Source organism: Cololabis saira, chromosome 13, assembly GCF_033807715.1.
Source record: "Cololabis saira isolate AMF1-May2022 chromosome 13, fColSai1.1, whole genome shotgun sequence".
NCBI lineage: Eukaryota > Metazoa > Chordata > Actinopteri > Beloniformes > Belonidae > Cololabis > Cololabis saira.
Genome location: NC_084599.1, coordinates 31,485,450 through 31,511,486, shown reverse-complemented (window position 1 = coordinate 31,511,486; position 26,037 = coordinate 31,485,450). Strand labels below are relative to the sequence as shown.

The window sequence follows — 26,037 nt, the reverse complement described above, 5'->3', positions numbered from 1 at the left end:
ATCCTCCACCTTCTTTATCTTTTCTCCCTGTAACCTCACTGTTCCACTTGGGTTCCTCTCATTCACACACGTATTCTGTCTTGCTGCGGCTACCCTTCAGCCCTCTTCTCTCCAGTGCATAAGCTTTCTCTAGATCTACAAAGACACAAAGAAGTGCCCTCTGGCTTTCTCTGTACTTCTCCATCAGCATTCTCAAAACAAATACTGCATCCGTAGTACTCTTTTTTTTTTTTTGGCAGGAAGCCATACTGCTGTTCACAAATGCTCACTTCTGTCCTTAGTCTAGCTTCTATGACTCTTTCCCCCAGCTTCATTATATGGCACATCAACTTTAATTCTCTGCACTTGCCACATCTCTGCACGTCTCCCTTGTTCTTAAAGATCGGCACCATCACAATTCATCTCCATTCCTCAGGCAGCCTCTCACTCTAAGATCTTGTTGAACAACTGAGTCAAAAACTCTGCTTAGTTCCACCTCTCCCAGACATTACCATACCTCCACAGGTATATCATCAGAACCAACTGCCTTTCCACTTTAATTCTCTTCAATACTCTCCTAACTTCACCTTTTCTAATCTTTGATATGTTGGTGTCTACAGTGGCCACCTCATCTACTCTTTGTTCTCCCTCATTTTCCTCATTTATAAACTCTTCAAAGTACTCTTTCCATTTTCCTAACACACTTCTGGCTCCTGTTATTAAATTTCCATCTTTGTCCTTCACCACCCTAACATACTGAACATCATTCTCATCTCTGTCTTTCTACTTCACCCACCAGTAGAGATCAGTCTGTCTCTCCCTCCTTACTGTCCAGCCTAGCATACAAGTCATCATACGCCCTTTGTTTGGCCATTGCCTCCATTCTTATAAGTGACCCTGTATTCCTGCCTCCTCTGAAAGAAAGTGTTCACTACAGCCATCTCCATCTTTTTTTCAAAGTCTACCACCATCTGTACCTGTGTATTCTGGTCCTGGATACCAAACCTGCCAATCACTCCCTCATTCCCTCTGTAGTAGTAGTAGTAGTAGTGTTTATTTCGAATATGAATCATATAAAAAATGAAAGAAATAAGACAATCGTCTTAACATGAGACATAACAAAGTACATATTCGAAAGGGAGTGAGAAGAAGTAAAACTTATAAACTCTCACCCCCTCTCCTTAAATATGACTAGCTAACACATGCGAACATAACATTATGCAAACATAATAAAAAATAAAAATAAATAAAAAAAACAAAAACAATCAAAACAAGACAATAAAAACATTGTAGCAACATAAGCTACTGACTACTGTAAGAAAATAAGGATAAAAATAGATAAATAAAAAATAAACACTGTATCATTGCACCCAAGCATTTTGCTCATCCCTGTACCTCTGAAAAATAATATCTTTGTATTTTATTTTAAACGGTTTAATATTTGGACATTGCTTTAATTCCATTGAAAACTTGTTCCATAGCCTCACCCGGCTGACTGAAACACAAAAACCTTTCCTGTTTGTGCGTATTAATGTGACATTAAAATTACTTTTGCCCCTTAAACCATATCTTCCCTCATGAATACTAAATAATTTCTGTATATTTGTTGGTAACAGATCATTTTTTGCTTTGAACATTATTTGCGCTGTTTGATAGCCCACAATATCCATAAATTTGAGTATTTTGGACTTCAGGAATAATGGGTTTGTGTGTTCCTTGTAGTCAGCATTGTGGATTATTCTTATTGCTCTTTTTTGCATAATGGTTAATGGCTGTAGAGATGTTTTGTAATTGTTGCCCCAGATTTCTGCACAGTATTGAAAATATGTAGCCTGCACAGACATGTCCATTGACGTCTGCTCCAATCACCACTCCCTTTCACCTCTGGGGATACTCTGCATCACTTCATCTAACTCACTCCAGAATTTCTCCTTCTTTCCCAACTCACATCCTACCTTTGGGGCAGAACCGATCACAACATTAAACAACACACTTTCAATTTCCAGCTTTAGGCTCATCACTCTGACTCTTCTCCCCCTCCATAACATTCCTAACAAACTCCACTTTCAAGATAACTCCTACTCTATCCTCTTTCCATCAGCACCATGGTAGAACAGCTTAATTCCTACTGCTAGGCTCCTTGCCTTGCTAATGTCAACCACCTCTAGATTTTCTTGTCATAGTCCCTAGTTTCAAAATCCCCCACTCTCAGTCCTAGCCTCTTGACTTTCCTCTTCTCTCTCTGCCTATGAGCACACCTTCCTCCTGTCCTCCTTATTCGACCCACACTAGGGCTGGGCGATATGGACCAAAAGTCATATCTCGATATTTTCTAGCTAAATGGCGATACTCGATATATATCTCGATATTTTTTCTGTGCCTTAATTGGGGGTTTCCCCCAAAGCATTATAGCATAGCATCTCTGTTAGCATCTCTGTTAGCTTCATTTTTTTCTGAGGCAAACCCTTAAAAAAACAGTCAGTTTTAATACAAAGCCTCGTGCCAAATGTCACACAGGAACCTTTATTAACAGAGGTCTGCACAATATCAAAATGTATAAAACAAATTAAATAAAAATAAACTGCCTGCATATATAGAATAAAAATGCTTCTTGAATAAAATAAAACAAATATCCCTTTCCTGCATAACAATTAAATTAAAATACACTGTGCAATTAATACAATGTAGACAGTAACAGGCAGACTTTTCCACTGAGGTTGACAGTTGTGCAAATAACAAAACATTTGTGCAAATCTCAAATAAAACATTCAAGTCAATTTGTCACAAAATAAGCTATATCAAAATCATTAAAAAAAAATGTAAAAAAAAAAAAAAATTAAAACGATATAAACAATATTGTCTCGTACCATATCGTGTTTGAAAATATATCGATATATATTAAAATCTCGATATATCGCCCAGCCCTAACCCACACTAATCCAATTTCCACCAGCCCCCTGCATCGTTGTTTGTTTGGCGCACGTTTTACACTGGATACCGTACCTGACCTAACCCTCTGCATTTATCTGGGCTTGGGACTGGCACAAGGATGACACTGGCTTGTGCCCACCTTAGGCTGCGTTAATGTTACACGTAACATTACAACCTTTTAATCAACACTTCCTGGCTGTACCCCTTACTTTTGCCAAAGAGAGGTGGGATAGGCTCCAGCCCAGTGACCCTGAACAGAGAGAAGTGGGTGAATAATGGATAAATGGATTATAATGTTTAAAGCTTTCAGTGAATTTTCTGCTGCCAAAGTCAAATGAAACACTGCTGGAAACAGTTCAAACTCACAGGAAAAAGTTGGACTTCCAATGTTTGTTTAACAATGGGATGTACTTAATTGTAATCTCAGTTCTAACATCTCTAACATCCATTGTTGGACCAGAAACACACTCCGGATTTACCTTTTACCTCTCCCTTACCAGATTAGAACTGTGTTTAAATTATTGAAACATTATATTAGTCCTGAAGAAACCATGTTACATGTTCTGAAAACACACAGGTGTAGTCGAAACATGCCAATGTAAAGGAAAGGTATTAATTTCTCTGAAAAAGAATCATAAACAAGACTCAAAGAATATCAATGAATACTAAACAATGCATTCTTATTCTTTGGGGTGGTAAAAAGTGAGTTACTGAGTCTGCTTTAAATATTTTGCTACTTCCAATTTAAGATCAGTATGTTCAAGTGATGCCCCCCTTGGGGATGAATAAAGTATTTAGAATTGAAGTGAACTGAATGTAACTCCTCTTAGCCCACAGTCGTCTATCAGTGGCCTCATCAGTGAGAAAAGAAATTGTAAATTTCAACCTAAAAACTTCTTTATACATTTGAATTGAGAACATTTATCTAAAATAGGAAAACAAATCATAAAGTTATCTTTCCCAGTCTAAATACTTTCTTTATTTTGAACTGCTTAATATGATTTAACTATAGCCTGGAGCTCAACTCAGACTAATTGTGCTAATTTGTAAATAAAGATTTATTATTTAATACATTTCCCTTTGGGAAGTAATCAAGTATTTTGAATTGATCTCAATTTGAATAAAAAAGATTAGAATATAATAGAATAAGATCGAAGCACCGACAAGAAAAAGAAAGAGTCATTAGGTGACCTGTGTCAACAGCTCTACTGATTAAAACTTTATCGCGTCTGTTGTGTCAGACACAAGTGAGATGGATGAGTATAAAAAAAATCAGTTAAAACACTTTCTGTGTAGATACACTCTTACTGTTAAATTTCTCTCTGCATAGTTTAAATTGTATTGCACTAAGTGGGTGTTATTAAATTATTTAAAGTTATACTTCAGCGGATCTAGAAGTGGGCTAGCTTCTCCTGCACCCCAAATAAAGTACAACTTTTTACACTTCCGTGGATTTAACACTGGAGATAAATGTGTTAATAATTGAACTTCTGAGCTGTTTTCTCCTGTCTCCAGCACTTGTGCAAAGTTAGCCTATCCCTGTCACCTTCTACTTAATGTCAATATGAGAGTGCCACCAACTGTCTTATGTAACTTCAGAAGCAAAAAGGCATCTTTCCCAGACAATCTAGTGAATAAATACAGTCGGTAACAGTTGTATGCCTGTGCACTTAACCTGTGAAAACATTTTGGAAAAACATAGTTCCCCATCTCTTCTATTCCCATCTTCACCTATATGTGTTCTCTTCAGCTTTTCTCACTTCCTCCCTTCAGGTATCATGATTTCTTACTATGAAAGTGTAAGAAGGGTCTCCATAGAAACAGTAGAGCTTTGGTGAAATGAGAAAAAAAGAATGCGAGAAGCAAAAAAGAGATACTGAAGGCGTTTTAACCAAGAGAAGGATGGAAGGAAGGAAGCGTGAACCTCGAGGTTTCCAATTTACATCTCCCTATTGTTCTGTTCTTCCACCTGCTTTTTATTTTTTCTCGTTGAGTTTCTCTCTGTTCATGCGACCGGTCCTGCCTGTGTTATCTCTAATTCTTTAATTCTGTCTCTCTTTCCCAGAGTTGGGGGCCGGTAATATTTTAGGGCTCCAATAAGCATGATTTCTGTACTAAGCACGGGAAGATGGACGCTTGCTTGAGGTAAAAGTGCTTGTTGGCAGCGTTAATTACTTGGTAGAGCGAGTATCTCCTGACTGGAAAGCCATTAAGTAATTTCCATCCTGCAAATTCATAAAGACTGAATATTTTTAATTTTATTTCACCGGAAATGCTGAAAGTGCTGCAGATTTAAAGGACTTGGGATGTGGAGATGCACATCGCAGAACACCCAAAAAAAGAGAAGGAAACATATGCGGCTGTAAGGTACACTCTGGGAGGATGGGAAGGTGTGTGTTTGTGAAAGTGTATCTCTGTTAAGCTCATTCATGTATTCATCGGCAGGCAGAAGCGCTGACGTAAGTGAGAAGAAGCAGAGGCATTGAGAGAACGTGAGAGAGAACGTGTGAGATACAGAATGAAGAAAAAGAAAATCATAAATGAATTCCTAGAGGCTATTCTGTCCATCTTGAGCACTACAGTGACTTTTGATAAATCTATCAAACACACAGTAGAACGTATTAATAATGCATAAATAATAAAATGATTTATAAAAAAGAGAAGAAATAACAGAAGGAGATTGTCCTCAAAAACCTATAGAAAAGATAACGGGGAAGAAACAATTACTTTCGCTTATCTTCCCAGCAGTCCAATATTAACAGAAATTGTATTCTCAGACTGATATCTTTGCATTTAAACTCTGACATGCAGACTAAAGTAAGTAATTTACAGGAGAAAAAAAAAAAACTCTTACATCTTCTACTAAAGCCCTCTGTTTTTGTCTGGCTGTGCTGACAAATGAACGACAAAAAACTGAAAAAAGTGCAAATTTCACAAGCCACAGGGCAAGCAAATAATAATGAGGATAATGATAACGATAAAGATTGATTGGGAAAAATTTCTGACTTTGATCATGTCATTACTTGTAATCATTCAGGAGCTTGTCATCGCTGTGAACGGCTGGTGGTTCTCAGAGCCAATCAGCTGTAACGCATATATTTTCATAGCAGTGAATTGCTGTTAGACCACTGATCGGGGAAAAAAAAGAGTATTCTGGATGGAAAGTAAACGTTACCTGAGAATGGCTCTGTAAAACATGTTTCACTTGAGTGGGACTGTCCTTCAACGAACCAAAGCGTCAGTTGTGGCAGAAAGGTTTTGAAAGCAGCCCAGAGTATATCTGGAGGTCATGTAAGATGCACAATACCTGCATCTCTGTATGAGCTGATAAGGGTTTTAAGATGAAGCGACATGCAACAGACTGAATGGAACATGGAGGAAAGTCAGATATGCCCCAGTTGCACTTTTTGTTATGGTTATCATCTCTTAGAGTTTTCTCCAAGTCTGTTAAAGATGGAAAATGTAAATATCTGTTAAAACCCACTGAGCTTCATCGTTGAGATGGTTGTATGGTTGTATGGGGGTGTGAGCCTTTCTTTCAGGCACAGTTTACCTGGCAACACCTCAAGGGTTACATATAAAGGCTCTGCGTAGGCGTGGAATCCCTGATCAAACTGTTGTGAAGCAATGACGACATTTCAGGTAGCTACATTGGAAGTCTAGTTAGTGGAAATGTCTTTCATCAACATATTGGGTAAGGTCACAGGCCAGGTCAGTTTAAAGATCACTTAAACTCCTTTGAGACTAGATAAATAAAGGAAAACATTGTTCCATACACCAGGTATCTTTGTTCCATGTCGTTTGCACCATGCTGTGCTTCCAAGAGCTCTGCCAAGGTTGTTACCTTCTCAAAATGAGGATATTTAACTTCAGCATCACTTGAAAATGATGAAAATTGAAGATTCTGAAATACAGCCCTGTTAAAACTGCTCACTCACAGCTTGAAGGTTCCTGGTTCAGATCTAGGCTGGAGCCTTTCTGTTTGGAAATTACATGTTTTTTAGGTGTTTGTAAGGGTTTTCTCTGGGAACTCTGGCTCACTCCCACAGTCCAAACACATGTGTCAGCCTCATTGCGGACTCTTATTTGCCCACAGGAGTGAGTGTGCCTGTGTGGCTGTTTGTCGAAGCGTTTCCCTGTGATGGGTTGGCAACCTGTCCAGGTTGAGTCCGCCTTCCGTGCAAAGACAGCTGGGATAGGCTCGGCAGACCCCTGTGGCCCGGACTAGGATAAAACCGATAATAAAGAGGGAGACAAAAGGCTTGAGGCAGGAAAAGATGGAATACGGAAGATGAAAGTAGAAATGTATTTTCTGTTCAAGCACTAACTGGTCTCACACAACATGGGGATAGGAGTTGAAGAGACAAAACTATTATCACAAAGTAAGTTTAGGGCATACAGGCTTAAAAATGCATTGTGAATAAACATCAAAACTGGAACTGCAAATGGTGTAATGATGATGAAACAGAAAACCAGTTGTGAAATTTATAGAAAAGAGAAATCTTGAAAACAAATGTAGAATTCCTGAAAGTATTTGATTTGGTAAAATATAAGGAAAGCTTACCATTGCTTTTATTTGTCATTTTAGAAGAAATGGATTGATTTGCAATTTTTTCCTTGAACTGATTGAAAGTCTGTAAGCCCTATGCAGTGATCTTCCCAGACCTTAGGGTAGAGGGAATCCTTGGTTGTTCTCCCCCTAAGTCAGGCTGCAGGGTTTACCAAACAATGTTGTGATTTGTAGTGTATGAGTGTGAGATGCATGTACCGAAAATGTGTAAGTTAGAGTATCTGTATGGGCAACTTTTATAGTTTTCACTTCCCTTGCTTTCTTTCTTCTTTCATCTGCCTTGGTGGCTGAGATTTTGTTGTTTGCAGGTACATGTGTTGGTATGCCTGTTAGAATCATGCTAAGAAGGACTGAGAAAACTTTTTCCCATCTAGCCAAGCTGGGATCACTCTGTCTCCACTTTTTTTCCATGGTCCAGGGTGGTTGCAGCCCGTTGCTCGGGTATTGCTCAAAGTTACATGGGGTAACATATTCAGGGGATCCATGGTGGGAAGCAGCAGACAGTGGTGAGAAGGTTTCTTTCAGTCAAACGGAAGCAACAACATTCCTTTGTCCTTTAGGGCATATCCCATGGTCTTGCATCGTGACATGATAATGGGAGATGTGATACAGTAGACGTAATAGTCCACTGACAGCGGGGAAAGAGAGAAATGAGAACATGAACTGCAGAATTCTTATAATTTTAATTTTGGCATCAATAATTCAGCATTTCACAGTTAAAGTCTGACCTCACGCGCATAACTGGATCATGACATGGTAATAATGAATATGGCAAGCCAAGTGGCAAAGATAGCCAATGGGCATCGGGAAGATTGCCATGACAAGTGTGTTTTGTGTCTAGGCTATCACAACCCAATCCTAACCATAGATTACACACATTACATTAAGGCCCTGTTTACACGGAGCAAAAACTGTGGCGTTTTCATGCGTTTTGGCCGTTCGTTTACACGAAAACGAAGCTCAAAGTCACCAAAAACGATCATTTCTGAAAACTCCGGCCAAAGTGGAGATTTTCAAAAACTCAGTTTTCACGTTTGCTTGTAAACGGAGGGAAACGGAGATTTAGGCTTCACAACGTCACATTATGCAACAGAAACGTCACCAGTATCATTTGTGCGACCTGTGTTTACAATTTGTTTGGCCACCGTCAATATTTTCTTGTATTTTACCTGTTTTATATTCTAAAGTCACACTTAAAAGTAACTCCACTTCTCTGTCACTAACGAAAGACTCTCGTTCCGTCTTGGAAGTAACTGGCAGTCAAGGCTGATTTATGGTTCCTACGGCGTAGGGTACGCGGCGACGCGCACCATACATAGGCTACGCCGTCGTTTTAGCGCGGAACCATATTATTCAGGCTTCACACGTGTCATTTGTTGACGTTATTTTCCAGGATTCCGATTGGCTAGCATGACTTTACGCTTCTCGTTACACTGCAGGTTTGGCTGCTCATAGCACCATAAAAGCTACTTATGCAGGTTTGTGTAAACGAGGATATTTTTCAAAACGTAGAGGGGGAAATATCCGTTTTGGAAATACTATGTGTAAACATGGCCTAAGTTTTATCATACATGAAGAGATTGGTTCACTATCGACCTGAAAGACACACACTTTGATATATCCATTAGGCAGGGGCGCTAGCACTTTCTGAGGTTTGGTTTCAAAAATGTAATACTCAAGTTTTGGCTGCTGTATTTGATACATCTTTTCCAGACATTCACTTTGTCAGGTTTAGTGCTGACCCGGTGTTAAAGACACTAATAATGGCATCTACAAAAAAAGTACAGAGAGAATAGAGTAAGGAGAGATATTCATTGCATCCTACCCCATAAGTCTATGTAGCAGCACAACTAAAGGGTTAGCGAAGAGTCACCCAAGTCTTAAGTATAAGCCTAAACTCCGTGAACCACAAGCAAGCACAGTCTGAGAGCAACGTAATCTGTTGAAAATAGACTCCAGAATAGTGACTGTTGGCCTGACCTTGGAGAGGCAGCAGGTTTTCATGGCTTGCATCAGTCACTTTCAGCATTAGTCTTAAATTCCTACAACTTTACCAACACCAGCCCTCGAAGCTGGACTTTTGAAGGTTTCAGTTGAATGAGAAAATCCATGTTTTTATTTGTGTTTCTGCCATGAAAAAAGCCAAGAAAAAAAAGTTGGTACTGTAGCATCTGTGTTTAAAACTGTTGTTAATTTTTATTTTTTTCAAAATCTCACTAAACACATAAATCAAGCTGCCATGAGTTACTGCACGCTAGTTACCTAGCAACACCCATTCACAAAATACCATATTAGGCACAATGCAGCATTGAGATTCAGAAAGTCAGAGAGGATATTATCTACATTTTTAGAGAGAAAATAACTATCCAGGAAATATGCTGATGTGAGATTCAGAGGTTTGAAATCACACACGCAGGGGTTAGTTTGGTTACATTTAACAGCACATATGACTTTAAAGTTATCACTTACACTCACTTACATGCTACATTTTCTTGTAAACATGCATCATGTCCAAAGTTTCAATCAATAACTGTATTTACATCTGTTTCACGTACACTATATTCAGTACAGTATCCAACACTGATGCAGATCACTGTGCTGTTTAAATAACAGCGCTAACCCAACATGTAATCACATGTATTCCCAAACTTTCCTCAGTGTGTCTCTCCATCATCGGTGAATCACCTGGTGATCGTAAAAACTAGGCAACCAACTAGCGAATTAGTGGTTTCAGTGGGAGCAGGCTAAGACAGGGCCTCCTCTCACACCTAGTACATATCGGATTTTAATCCTTCCAATCCAGACAGTAATGCAATACAATGTAGTTGCTGTGCACAAGAAGGTTTTATGAGCTGCAGCTACTTATATCCCAGGGGGGATAGATAGATAAATAAATAAATAAGATAAAATAAATAAATCAATAAGCAGAGACTGATAAAACTGTTTCCATAGCAACCATGGATGTTTCATCTTGGCAGAAAGACAACTCTCTTCTGCTCTTGATGTGTCAGTTCCACTATAATCAGTTACAGTTTTATTCTTAGATCGTCATGGACTAGATACCCAGAGTAGCTGATAATACGATGCTTGAAATATAACATGGATCCCACAGTCTGACATTGCATTTTAAATATGAATAAAAATGGCCACATAAACAACGTTAATACTTCCTAATACTTGTTGATATTGTGAAAGTAATGCTTTCAATATTCTTGCTTTATTCTGGAACTTTTTAGAGGTTATTTATTCCTCAAATAAAAGTTTTAGATAATACAGTCACTTATATCAAAAGACTTGATAGCTGAACATTTTTACATTTTCCTGTTTGTGGCGCCTTCTGAATTGTGATCAAATTGATATGTTTTATTTATTGATTTATTTTTGATTACATGATTATTGTTCATGCTTATTTGTTATTTTTTCCTTTTTGTTGTCTGTTAACATTAGAGAAACCACATGCTCTCACCAACCACTTAATTAGGTTTATTGGTGGTACCAAATAAAGGTGCCGGTGACTGTGTAATGCTAATTGTGAGTCACCTTATTTGGGTCTTAAGCTCTGCACCCAGCACGTCTAAAGGACATAACTTTTTCAGACCAACAAAGGCCAACAATTACGAGACACTTCTGGAAGGGTGAAGGGCAGAGGGATGTGATCTCACAGAAATATGCACCGCCATTGCTTGTGTGACTGTTTCCATGCTCTGGGGCAGTTTTAAAAGGATCAGATCAGCACAGTTGGTGGCCCATTACATGAATGTATTTACACAAGTACTTTCAGCCCCATAGCAAACCTTTTATTCCATAGTTGCCAACTTTCAAAGCTCTTTTAGTCTGATAATCGCTTGTATGCTGTGGCTGCCACTATCAGTTAAAAAAAAAGAAAAACCTATTTACTTAAATGTATCTCAAACCAAAGTTTCTGTTTCATCAAATCTAATGGCAAGACAACTTGAATTGCTGGCTGCTGCGCTAAAATGCATGCACAATGCAATCGTTGAGTATAGTCTTTCAAAAAGCTTTGCTCCCATTTCAGATTTTCAGTCATTCAGGGTTGGAACTGCTCTTATTTTCAGATTTAGTCATCAATATATGTGTTAGTGCCTGTCCTTGCTAACCTGGTAAAGGGAACTGCCTCTGTGTCATAGTGATGGGTCTTAAGGGGAGTGCAAAAATCAAAACATATTCTTTAGAAGCCATCTTGGAAAGTTGGAGACCATAAGATTTTCAGGAAATACTGCTGTATTTACATGAGACAGTGACTTCAGAGAAAAGGGTTCTGCTACAACATGCTATATGTGCCTTTGATATCTTTGGTGAGACTCTGCTCTTCATCCCCCCAAAAAAATTTAAAATAATGAATTTCAACAATGTACCTATTGGGCATCATTAGCCCTCACATTTTATATCCTCAGTATTGAAATTAGATTATGCGCTCATTTTCTAGCATTTATACACGGTAGCTCGACATTTATGGTAATGTTTGAACATAGATGCATTTTTTCCGACAGTAAAATGAGCTTAATAGATATCTGCATGAATTATGTCACTATTTTTGTATTCTAGTTGTTGTTTATATATACATGTTATATTATAATCAATGCAGTGACGTCATAGTATTTGTGACTGATTGTCAGATAAGGACAGGGGTTCAGTGCTGCAGACCTTGCCCTGGAAATGATTTGAATCATTGATCACAGGCAGCATTTTTCTGAAATCCAAACCTCAAGATGTGATACGTTCTGATGTTACCAATCCTTCAGTGTGTCTCTTTATTCTCCTTGCAAAATCTTGTTGCCAAATGATTTTGGCTGAAGCTCCCCATTCTGGCTCAAATTGTATTTGTTGCTTGGCAACATTAACTTAGTGATCATATTCACATAAAGTTACAAAGGAAGCTTCAGGAATGTAATGACACAAATATTTATCCTAGCTCTGCACCAGGCTTTCAGTTCACTGTGGAACATCCTGCTACCTGCAGGGCCTCATCTCCTACGTTTATTGTCTCTCTGGAAAGCAATTGTGTGCACATGTGTCTGTGTGCATGCGTGTGTGTTAGAGATAGTCCTGTCTCAAGCTGCTTTTGACTAGAGCTGTAATGATTCAATTCGCTCAGCTTTCACACTGTGAGACACTTATATCTTCAATACCCAGGCAACGTAAATCATCACAAATGCAGGTTTAACAAATGTTAAACTTGCATTAATATAATCTATCCTTGACTCTTTAAGTAAGCTTGAAAATTGATCCTCACAATAATATAAAGCACGTAGATCTATAGTCAGGTGCAGATGTGACCCAGAGGGGTCTGAAGTACTACATGCCTCGTAAAAGTCACACAGAGTTTGGAGAGGGCTGCAAATTGGTCTCTGAAATGGATGACCTCGACAAATCAGCAGTTTTGTGACTTGTAGTAGATCTATGTTTGGCTCTCTTAACCAGATCAGCCCAAAATAGAGACTTTGGGCCAAACCTGACAATGCAGCACTGAAAGTAAAATACATTGTGTTGACTTTGCTTCGACACTTTCATGTGGACATTTGAATCCATGTATTGCAAGCATTGTGTGGTTGGGACACAAGTGGAGGCTAAAAATAAGAACAAATAAGAATTGCAGCTTACTGGTCTGTAACCAGGTTGTAATTCAAATGAACCGCACAACCAAGCATGCATGTAATTTCTGACAGCCGTGAATATTTAATGCTGGTGTTTGACAGTAACTGAAACAATGAAAAACTGCTTCCTAAGAAACCATCTGGTGCAGTTAATTTAAACCAGTTTGGGGTGTTTCACATGAGAATTTCATGTTCATGAATATTCATGTTCTGGATTCGTATTGTTGGGTAATAATAATATATATATTTTTTTAAAGCATTCTGGCTGAGGTCAAAAAGTTAAGCAGCGCTACCAATTCAGCATTTAAGAAGACAATTTGGGGAAAAGCATCTGTTTTTTCAGATATTGGTCGTATAATGTAGCACAGCAGCAAGTGTAGGACTGCACAGCTGCATTCAGTGTAGGAAAATCCAAAAGCTTATTTCATTGAAACGAGTCAATATCTCCCCAAAAACACAAAAGGTTTTAATGAAAAAAGTATAAATCCACAAGCCCTGAAAATGTGTTATTTGCAACCCTTTCAACAATTCATTTTTTTTTCAAATATATCTTTCCAGTTGTGCTGTCATCCATTGTTTCACAAGAGACTAGCTCACTGTGGGAAGTTTTTTTTTTTTTTTTTTTTTTTTTCGTTTTTGTTTTGAAAAACATAATTCATAGGCTAAAGAGCACCAATTCTCTAAAATTAGTGACTGCTTTTGCCAGGTAACAGATGCAGTTCTAGATACTGAAACTGAGGTGTATCTAATAGACTTTGATGTGACAAGGAAGGTAGCAACCAACTTGCAGAGGAAGAGGGATGACTTGCTGTGTGATACATTGAGGGACTGCCCAACGTCCTGTTTACTCACAGACTGTGTTTAAACTCTCAGTCAATCTTGGAAAATCCCAGTACTGCCATCTGGATCTAACTGGAGATTTATCCAGGCGATGCCAACTGGCACCAACAATACTATGTCACAGTTACAGCAGAATGAAGTAGAGCTACAGAGTTAGAGGTCTGTTTAGTCATAATTTACTAGCCACACTGAAATGACTGAAAACACGTTCTGAAAACTATCCAAGATTTAATCTGCATGCCAGATAATTTGCTAATAATTTAGAGAGAGCGGTGGCCAGAACTTGACAGGTCTTCATTTGGAATGGTCAAAGATCCCCATAGTTAATTGTTGCCTTATGAACGCGTGACAGTGTTGTGGTTATCACCGTTACTTCACAGATAAAGGGATTGTAGTTTTAATCTCAAATGCGGCGTTTGTGAATGGAGATATCATCTTCTCTGTGTGCTTGGTTTTTCTCTGGGAACTCCAACAACCTCACACACTCCAAAAATATGTATGTTAGGTTGACCAAGGACTAAACTGGCTGTAGTAGTGAGTGTGTGTGACTGTGCATGTTTGCTTTCCTATTATTGAGTTGAATGTCCAGATATGTGCAAGTCACTGCCAACTCCACTCCTTTCTCTTGATCTTCTTAAAATCAACATTCATATCCTTTTTCTTGTTCAAATTCAAGTTGAAGTGGTTGCTCCCATGGTATACAATGGAGCATGTTACCCAACTGACGCGTGGAGTGACTCAAATGTTTTGGTTTACTACTGAGCAGCTCGTTCAGTGGTATGAAAAAAGAACTGTTGTTGGACCAAGAACTAGATTAGCTCTCTGTTAGTAGACTTTATGTACTTTTTGTGCAAAAACTATTTGTGCCATCGCTCTGAAAATCCACAGGACTGTAGTTAAATTCAGGGCCTACAACTTTCTAAATCGGTTCAGAATTTTTCGAGTAAAGGTGTGCGAGTGGTGAGGCCCCAAAGTTCTCCCAATGCGTTCCGGATGGCGCTAAAAGCGCACGTTTTTGCATGTTGCGCAAAAACGTGCACACCAATCGCTAATAAAAGTCATAGCACACGATTCCCGCTTAAGGCGCACGTTTCTACGTTTTTACTTTTTGCGTTTTCTCTGCGGGACTGGTTACGCGCCGAAGTTTGTCCGGGAAATGAATAATAAGATGAAACGCACACAATAACAATAGTGCCTCTGGCTGCGCCAAGAGCTATTGCATAGCTATGGAGGGGACTTTCTGTGTGAAAACCTTGTCCAAAGATGCTCCAAACAAGGTTTTGGACAAATAAGGACGACTTTTCACCAAGGACCATTTAAAAGGGGATGGTACGTGATGTAAAAAAATATAAAGTTGTTAATAAGGTTCAGTTAGAGGAGAGGGTTTACAAATTACAGTGCATGTGGGGGAAAACCTCATTTTATGGTCATCCAGGATTAACACTGCTCATACACTGCAGGGTAAGATTAAATCAATCTACTTTTAATTAGTCTAATTTGAAAAGGCATAACTTCATATCTAGTTCACTTCCACATCTAGCTCTACACAGCAGACAGTTCATAACATAACTTCAGGTCTACTATTAGTTACCACTAATATGTTATGCCATAATAGGTCCCCTTTAAAAAGCACACAAACCTGCACGTCCGTGCGCAGGCGCAAACGCACCTTCCCAGGCGCCCTGGATCCATCTTCATCCATCTCTCTCCCTCCTCCCCTCCTCTCCTCTCTGTTCTCCCTCTCCTCTCTCCACGGGGGGGACAGATGGGAGGAGACGCTCCCGCTCAATGGGTTTTATTTGATTTCTCCCCTGCAGAAGGGTTTAACGGTGCCGGGGAAGGAAACGCGGGACGCACGGCCACGGCGCCGATCGCGGATCCTTCAGTCCGGTGTGATTTTTCTCTCAGCCCGCACGTTGACCTCCTCAGGCGTGCCCGAGTCTTATTTATGTATCTGTTTTGCATGGACCGCGGAGCTGTGGCTGGGGGGCAGCGGGTGTCTTGTGCGTAAGCGACTTGGATGTAAGTGGTCGTGAAATGAATCACGCCGCCTGGGTAGATGCGCTCATCTCCTCCGTCCTCTGTCCCCGGGGTTGTTAAAGATGCGGCTGGTCGCGCCGGTACCCGTCCTGCTCTCCCGCCGGCTGCTGGGCTCGTCCCTGTAGACTGATCTTGTCCGATTCCACAGGGACCACCAGGGTGAATATTACAAAAAAAAGGAACTGGATCCGACACCAGCACCCTGACAGATGGATAACTATTCCACTTTACCACGTAAGGCACCCCTGACAAACACACAACCCGCTGCAATATTTGTATTCAGTCTGTATCCTTTCATGGATTACCACATCAACTTGAAAGGATACGCTCCTCCTTGTGCACAAATGTTTGCTCAAAATTTAAAAGCTGGCTTTTCATGGTTTCCTCATGTATGGCATCATTTATAAGCACTGTGGCATTGTTTCCCCACTTATATCTCTATAATATCCATTCATCCCTTTTTTAAGACTCTCATCCAGGGCCTTTGAAGCTATGGTATGAGCTAATGAGGCAACCATGACTGCAGGAAGAGGGAATGTGTGGTTGTGTGTGTGTGTGTGTGTGTGTGTGTGTGTGTGTGTGTGTGTATGTATATATATTTATATATATGAGGATGATATATGATGCAGTGTCATATACCTTCCTGCCTTGGCATGTAGCTCCGAGCTGTTCTGCTGTCACACCATCATGCTTTTTGACATTATCACACACTCACACCTGTTAAATCCACCAGCCTGAGGTATTGTTGCATATTACCCTATCGTGCCCATTAGTTACCTCTACCAATTTGTCACACATGTCGAGGGTTGTAATGACACTGGCTTGTTAACCATCCAGTTAAGGGGTTTATTGCTGCACTTCTGCCTTGTATTATTTGAATCGTAATCTTCCCAGTTACAGTGTGTGCTGAGATGTGTTTGGTAGTATTCTCATTATGTATTTCTGAACTGCAGGGCACTAAGGCAACATGCAAAAAAAAGAAGCTCCTTTTAATCAAAGAGAATATTTAATTAAAATATTCAGTGCAACATATTTCAAAGCTTCTCTGTCTGTGATGCTCCAAAGATGACTCTATTAATACATTTTTCTTCTAAGAAGGGCTTTGCAGTCTCTGCTAATAGCCTTATTTTGTATAATTTTGCAAACATCAAATGTGTGTTGTCCTATTTGTCTTTTTTTGGGGGGGCTGTATAAACCTCAGCAGCTCAGGCTGTGTCTCTGTGTAAATCAGACATGTATGCTACTCGGCCTCATTTCTAGAACATATTGTGCTGTGCCTTCCCTTTATGGATATCTTTTCTGACGCTTTAAGGAGACTGTATATTGGTTCTAAGGTGGTTCTTTCTGTTAGAACAAGTATCAAAGCACCACTTTGTTACACAGGTGACACTGATGGTATTTAACGAAAAATACATTTTGCATAGGTTTGAAGGATTTTATTCATATCACTTTTATACTACTCCACTGCCTTTTTAAGGAGTTGTTCTTTCTCCTCCATTGCCTTTACTCGCCATCTCTGCTTAATTTGGAGAAAGTTTTCCAGATAACACATATGGTGTGGATTTGGAACATGATGCATGTTTAATTAAAGAAAATCATCAATGTTTCCCTGAGATGAATACCATAGAAATTCAACTTTCCGATCCATTTGTTTCAGGAATTTATTTAATCAGCTTTTTACAAGGCAACTTGCAGTTTGTGTTTTTCACAAATATATATTAGTATTTTACTGTTTGCAAAAATTAGCTGTCAATAGTGGACAAAAATGCAGAAATTCACAGAATGAAATACTGAGCACATCAAATTGTAAAGACTCTCTGTTTCAGCGATTACATGATTTAAGTAATCAGAAGTTTTCATACTTGTCAGTCGCTCTGTTTTTTTTCAATTACAGTATTATCAGAGGGAATATTGTGTTCGTGCATATGGCAGCTACTCAGAGTCGACAGTTTCCACGGCCTAACGAGCTAGCATTCCTCCCTGGTTTCATTTTGTAGCGGGAGAAGTCAGAGAAATTTACTGACACAGCTGTAACCAAACCTGCGTGCAGGGTTCATTTTATACAACAGGATTATGTGCTCGGAGATTTGATGGAGTTCCAGATGTGATGTTGAAGTCAAAGTCGTGCGAGGTTGATAGAAGTTTGCTAAGTGTAGCCAGCTCTGTGCTAAGATCAACAGAACCACATGCGAACAATGAGACATCCTGGTTGACAGTGGTCAAAATTATGTGACTGAAGTCTTGTTTTCAAGAATGTGCAGCTGTTTGTGATCTCTTTGAACATCTTCTTTTTCATTAACACTTGATTTCTGGCATCCTGAAATATGGCTTGGCAGGAAGTAAGAGCGTGACAAGATTGACAACCTACCACCTGATCCCTACGGATTAAGTCCTGCTTCTGTTCGGTGTGATGACTGATACAGTAGTTCTTTTAATCCTAGCCCTTTCCAGGCCTTTGCTATATGTGTCGGTCTGAAAATCCAAAGCCTGTGATTTGTCATGTTGGTTTGCAACTTTTTCAAAACCCATCTGTTTGAGACTGCTTTCTCTCTGACTGATGCATTGTCTCATTTGAACTTGTCTTCATATCTTGTATATTATGGTTTACTTTATGGCAATGTATGTCAGCGTACGATATTTTATTTTATTGTTGGTTTCTATCTTATGTACGGTGTCCTTGAGTGCTAGGAAGTGGCCATAAATGAAATGTATTATTATTGTTATTATCTTTAATTAAGCTCCATATTATTGTTGTACTGCAGACATTTATTTTCCCATAAACCTTATTCCTGGAATAGGTTTTTATATTCATGTGACGGGGGTTATTAACTGCTGTAGGGCAGAAATGTTGTTTTATGTTACCGTACATCTGTTATCTATAGCAGCTTGTTCTTATTCCGGATCACGAGGGTCTGCTGGAAGCTGTCCCAGCTCTCTTTGGGTGAAAAGCAGGGGAAACTCTGGACATGTCCCCAGTCCGCCACAAGGCCACGTTATACAAACTACTACACTTGCTCTCACTCACTTCTAAGGGCAATTTAGAAAAATCCACACTCTACAAAGAAAGACCCCTGCTGAAATCTTAACCAGGAACCTCATAGCTGTGAGGCAGCGGTAGTCACTAAGCCACAGTGCTGCCTGTATTATGTTCGCATATATGAATACAAAAACATATATTCAGATATCTACTATTTAAAAAGAAATCAATTTTTTAAACATAGAATTTTTTAAAATATTGATTTCTTTTTGTAGAATTCATCAAGGGAGTTAAATAATGATACAAAATAACATTGAAATATTGAGATTGTTGTAGACTCAAAGTACTTGCTGTATAATAAAAATACTTTAAGCGAAAGTTTTAAAAGAACGATTTTTAAACTGTTGACCAGATGTACTTGATTTATTCGATAATAGGAATATGATTTCCAAATTTTATCTGTGGCTTCTTTGATAACTGTATAATGTTGGATTATTTTCAGCCCAGGTTCCAGAAAATTCCATCACTATTTTACATTTTTGGGAACTTTTTCCTACACCGAAGAGCTGCAACCACATCATAAATTGCATTTGAATACTGCGTTCCAAGTGAATCCTTTCCAGAAACGTGTTGTAGTTCAAGGAAAGAAAACGTCAAATAATAACTCATAAAATGTATTCATTTTAAATTGTACTGCAAGTACAGGTGTTTTTAATGCAACATCCAAACGTCAGCCAATCATGCCTGGTTCAGTTAGTTGGAAAGACACGGGTACATGATGAGATGCGATGTTTGAGGACGCTCAAGAATAACTCAACAGAGATACTGGGATATTGACAGGATAGCGTTGAATTGAAAAAATAAAAGTTAATTTCTGATTGTTTCACATGTACGTTTTAAGTCTGAAATAACACCAGCAACCTGCAGGAATGTTTTTTACAGTTATACAGGTGGTTTAATTCCTGGTTTGACTGCTTTGTAGGCTAATCCACAAACAGAGAGAAGCAATGGAAAAAAAAAACATAAAAATCCAGCAAAAGACTCCGGAAGAAGTTCCTTGTGGGAACAAAAAATCCCTGGCCGGTTTAAGGTCTGTTTGCTGTTGGTCAGATTGTAGCAACAGCTGGCTTAGATAGTCGAGGTCATGAAAAAGCTGTATTGAACACTGAATCATTTTGTTTTCTTCAATCTTAACCCTAACCAGATATTTCACATTCTGAACTTAACGAGATATTTCATTTCACCTACGCGATCGGTGTTGCAGCAGACCTGGAGAAACCTTTGACTGAAGCCACTGTTGCTGCATCACTGTCTTGTGAAGATGCTCATTGTTGTTCTTTATGTTTCTTTCGTTTTGTGAAGCATCCTTCTGTTCACAATCACAGAGGCTCCAAAACAGTTCCCAAAACAGAGGCAGCTTTCTTTATAAGAAGGACTTCTCAGTGCTTACTCCATCTCAAACACAAAATACTGTAAATGTTTGAGAAGGAGAAGCAATGCTCATATTTGAACCATTTGTGGGATTGAAAGCTGAATAGATAGGACAAATATTACAAAGACAACTTGGGACACAAAATCCTATCACCAATCTCACTTTTCATTTTACTGTAGCTACATAGTGTACCCATTTTAGTCTAACAATAGAGCAAATAAGTTCTCTGATGACAGTCTAAATTAAGCATTCACGGGACAAGTGAAATATAAGAGGCTTCAGAGTCCAAGACATGATAAACGCATTAATGGTTCCTCCTCAAAGAACAAACGTGCAGGCAGACATAGTAGGAAGGTTTGCTCGGGTTCTCACTGCAACTCCACCAAATTTCTGACAGGACACTGCTGCTCCTGCTCCTGCTCCTGCTCCTGCTCCTTCTCCTGCTTCTGCTGCTGCTGCCGCCACTGCTCCTGCTCCTGCTGCTGCTGCTGCTGCTGCTGCTGCTGCTGCTGCTGCTGCTGCTGCTGCTGCTGCTGCTGCTGCTGCTGCTGCTGCTGCTGCTGCTGCTAGTTGCCTAGTGACTGTATCTATGTAACTCGCTTCCATCGTCATGGTGATGGGCCAAGGGAGAGAGACCCAGTGAGAAAGGGAGACAGAGATACCAGTACATCTGCAGTGTGCGCGATGATGAGGAGGAGGGACCATCACATTTTCAGGGGTGATGAAGAAGATTATGGTGCGCTGATTGTGACACAGTGGTGTTGTCAGATGTGCTGGCGGCACGATTCAGGGCGTAGAAAATCTTTGTTAAACTGGCTGCATTTCATGGAAAATTGTCTTTGTCAGACGTGCCGGAGTATTGCCAAAATATGAAGACAACAGCTGCACATGAAGGTTGTAGTTTCAGCCATGATTTTAAGAAAGGTTGATTGTTTTCATGATGGATGGATGGATGGATGGATGGATGGATGGATGGATGGATGGATCACTATAGATTTGTCCTAATTAACCTATTTAAGTAAAATACAACTTAGTTCATTTATTTCTCAAAGTGTTATGTTATGCTCATTTTTGGCAACCTAATTGTAATCTCTAGTAATTCTAGACTACCTTTGAACCCACCATAACTCTGTAAGCACTGAATTATTTCTCAAGCAAAAATCATAAGGAGAGGATTTTCCTGAAAATGGGCAGATCTGGCTCAAGTCTTTTTTTTTTTGGATTGATCGATATCGTGGAGGCTTCCCAAAGGGCAGAGCTAGTTAGTTTTGAATGCACCCAACTCCTGTTCCTGCCAGACACACACCAAATGAGATCATATGGTAGCAGGCAACACAATGAACTGTGACGGCAAAAATTACAGGTTTCTGTTCAGTAAGAACTCATCACCTGCTATTGTGTTACACTACAAGTTGTGTTATCTTTCACCCACTGTCCATATGTTTTTCATTATACACCTGTGGTAATCAGTGTAAGAAGTGTGGGAATTGCAGTATATGTCGACTGAGTCAGAAAAATTAAGCAAAAGAAATTAAAAATCTAATATTGCTGTTGCCATTGGACCTTTGACTCCATAGTTGCCTTCAAGTGGGTGGTGTATTATTGAGTAAAATTGATCCGTTTTTTGTGCATAACATGTAGTGCTCTCAATAGAATTTCTTTCTTCCTCATATTAAAAGTTCAAGACTCAGCAAATATGGATACAACACAACAAAGTTTACACTCAACCTGCGGTTTACATTCATGAGCTTTTTGGGTGGAAACAAGCACAACTTTCCAATTTCCATCCATCCATCCATCTTCTTCCGCTTATCCGTTCCCGGGTCGCAGGGGCAGCAGCCTCAACAGAGATGCCCAGACTTTCTTCACCCTAGACACTTCCTCCAGCTCCTCCGAGGGGAGTCCGAGGCGTTCCCAGGCCAGCCGAGAGACATAGTCTCTCTAGCGTGTCCTGGGTCTTCCCCGGGGTCTCCTCCCGGAGGGACCTGCCTGGAACATCTCCCTAGGGAGGAGGGACATGCCTGGAACACCTCCCTAGGGAGGAGGGACATGCCTGGAACACCTCCCTAGGGAGGTGTCCAGGAGGCATCCGGTACAGATGTCCAAGCCACCTCAGCTGACTCCTCTCAATGTGAATGAGCAGCGGCTGGACTCCGAGCTCCTCCCGGGTGACCGAACTCCTCACCCTATCTCTAAGGGAGCGTCCAGCCACCCTGCGGAGGAAACTCATCTCGGCCGCTTGTATCCGCGATCTTGTCCTTTCGGTCACTACCCAAAGTTCATGACCATAGGTGAGGGTAGGTGCGTAGATTGACCGGTAAATCGAGAGCTTCGCCTTTCGACTCAGCTCCTTCATCACCACGACGGTCCGGTACACCGACCGCATAACTGCGGACGCTGCACCGATCCGTCTATCAATCTCACGCTCCATCGTTCCCTCACTCGTGAACAAGACCCCGAGATACTTGAACTCCTCCACCTGAGGCAGGACTTCTCCACCCACCCGGAGAAGGCACGCCACCCTTTCCCGGTGGAGAACTATTGCCTCGGTTTTGGAGGTGCTGATTCTCATCCCTGCCGCGTCGCACTCGGCCTCAAACCGCCCCAGCACATGCTGGAGGTCCCGGCCCGATGAAGCCAACAGGACAACATCATCCGCAAAAAGCAGAGATGAAATCCTGTGGTTTCCAAACCGGATCCCCTCCGGCCCCTGGCTGTGCCTAGAAATCCTGTCCATAAAAATTATGAACAGGACCGATGACAAAGGGCAGCCCTGCCGGAGTCCAACATGCACCGGGAACAAGTTTGATCTACTGCCGGCAATGCGAACCAAACTCCTGCTCCGATCATACAGAGACCGGACAGCCCTTAGTAGAGGGCCCCGGACTCCATACTCACTGAGCACCCCCCACATATGGCACGAGGGACACGGTCAAATGCCTTCTCCAGATCCACAAAACACATGTAGACTGGTTGGGCAAATTCCCATGAACCCTCGAGCAACAACTTTCCGGTTTATTCCACCTAAAAGAAATCCAGTGCTTTACTGAACCGTTTTCATTCAACAGTATTCTGATATATAACAAACATATTTGCTATATTGCTGGCCCTAAAAAACTGATCCATGGTCAGTCAACTTGCCCAGAAAACCAAAAACACTGAGATACTTCATGAGAAGTACTAACCTCTGCCTCGACCTCTACCTCGATAAACATACCCTATAGTTGTAAATATCTACTTTTAAAATGTATGCTGAAACTCTTGTTCTCACAGATGTGAGAGAATAGAGAATTTGACCATATTAGGAAATTCAACCCTATATGACATAATACAGAGCCAATGTGAGAAAAACTTTCTAGAAGGAAGTGATCGTACCACCTTCAAAACTGGATGTTTTGAGCAAAAAAAATACTTCAACATATGGTTTACCTCAGATTTTTGTAGCTCCAGTCAAATTTGAGATGACAATTAACCAGAGCAACAGATGAGAGAAAAACATACCGTAGAGAAGCACAATTTTAAGTAAAAACAAAAAATCTGTGATTTTGACATTTCTGGTATTTGGATTAATATTAATTCATTATGAATTAAATTTGGTTTGGATGGATTATGTAAAGTAAGGGATTTTAAAACTACTTGGACTCTGCAAACCTTACACCTTGTTGTATCAGAACTCAAACCCCTTTTTCAGCAAGGTTTTGTGAGGTTAGAGCCTACATTCTGGTGTTAATATCTCGTGACATTTTACAGCCATCTTTTTTCCAGCTTGAAAAAGAAGATGTGAAGTAACCTCTGTGTTAAATCTTATGGCTAATACATTCCAGTTCTGCACACATTTCTTAACATGAGCAAATCCATGTTAAGAAACATTTGCAGGATTTTAGAGAAGTAAGGCGAAGAGGAGAGTAAAGCTGAGGGGGAGGGAGGAGGAACAGACAGAGACATTATCCTCTTCGTCACAGCACATACTGTACTGTAGGTTCACAGAGGCTGCATGAAGCTTCTCCAAACTCTTCTCTTAAAGGATAGCTTTATCCTTTACATTTTCTTCATTTATTGGGTCTAATGTGATTTATTTTTCCACAGCAAGTATATATTTATATCGGGAAAGCTTTTCTGTCCTCTCTCCAGTCATGGTGACAGCGTTGCCATGGCTGCATCATTCACATTGTTCACCTAAGGATGACATAATTATTTGGCTCAAGATTTTGGATCTTTCACAGTCTAACATAGAGATTAAATTTGATGTGGGTAGTTTTTTTTTTCTCTCCATTATAAGCTTTTTAAGAGAATTATAAGTATTATCTGTCAGATTTTAATTTCATGCAACAGTCAAATCAAAAATAATCAAGTATTTGAGTAAATTAAGAATAGCATAATTAGACACAAAATAATTCCAACCCAGGCCTTGACATTAAACCGGAGATAGTATTCATACAAAGTTTTTGTAGAGATCCTTTGAAAAATGCATCAGTGTAATTCTAGTTAATATAATGAAGCATGAAATTGATCTTTCCTATTCGCCAAAATTATATCCTTAATAACAGAATGCTTGCCGCAGCAATGTCATATCAGTCCTTAGGCTTCACTATGATGCAGTGTCCACAACTGTGATCCACCAGGCGGCATCTTATTTGCGATACATTGACTGGACAGACTGCGGTGCTTCTGGTGTGCTGCTGTCGCAACAAAAAGCCTCTCCACATCTAAAGTGACAGCGAGAAGAATACTCAAGAAGATGACCTGTCACACACGAGAAGGAAGGCAGGATACTGTAGCTGGGATGTTCCGAGTATTATGCCTGAATAATGCAGCTGTTCAGGAGTTTGGAAAGTAGGACAGGGGTATGGTAGGGCAGACACATAGCAGCCTCTCCGCCGGTTTACGTAAGGTACAGCTGTTTAGGTGAGAGTAATATGGGGGCAGTGTATTTTGTACAAAAAAGTCTGGCAAAAATCTTAGGACACTGTGCATTTATGAAACAACGTGGCAGGACTGCAGCGAGGTGTTTCACACTGCAGAACAAACTCGCTGTGATTGTGTACCTGGAAGTAGTGGAGTTTTTCACACTTGACCGATGTGACACATGGTGTGACCTCGAGCTTCTGCTGACTCAACAGGGTTGTGTGTGTGTTATCGTGTGTGTGTGTGTGTGTGGGTGTCTGTGTGTGTGTGAGTATTTCCATTCGCGACTGTTAACGACTTCAGGTTCAGGTTCGGCATGGTGATAAATCATTCTCACAACTGTATCATTTATACTTTTTAACACTTATGGTTCCGCCATTTTTAATCAGATTTTTACCAAATATGATAACATTATAACATGAACCAAATTTTGTAGAAAAGCTGCCACAGCTATAGGCCTTCTTGAGAATCAGTGGGTTAAATTTTATGTTCTCGGGTGATTGTTTCTTAAGATCAGCAACGAAAACAGCTGACCTAAACTAAGTGGTTCAACTTTCAATATTCCAGCAGAAAATCTGGCAAATGAAACATAAAAATTGGAATTATGTGGAATAAACTAGATTGCACTGTAAATGGGTGAAAATAATAATTTTAGTTGGAATAAAACAGATGATAGATCGACTGAGCGTTACTGTTTTTAATTGAACTGTATTTAACTTGTTCACGTTCACTGTAAAGTACTTAGAGA

At 40.0% G+C, this 26,037-nt stretch overlaps 1 protein-coding gene across 11 annotated transcripts in view; it reads left to right on the top strand.

Moving 5' to 3' along the window:
• The first annotated feature begins 15,709 nt into the window (after positions 1-15,709).
• The window catches only part of lrrc7 (leucine rich repeat containing 7), a 117,684-nt gene continuing 107,356 nt past the window's right edge, over positions 15,710-26,037 (top strand). For all 11 annotated transcript variants that reach the window (XM_061738645.1, XM_061738644.1, XM_061738647.1 and 8 more), the window contains exon 1: positions 15,710-16,209. In XM_061738645.1, coding sequence (XP_061594629.1) covers positions 16,185-16,209 — 25 coding nt within the window. In that variant the 5' untranslated portion in view covers positions 15,710-16,184. The remainder of the gene's footprint in view (positions 16,210-26,037) is intronic.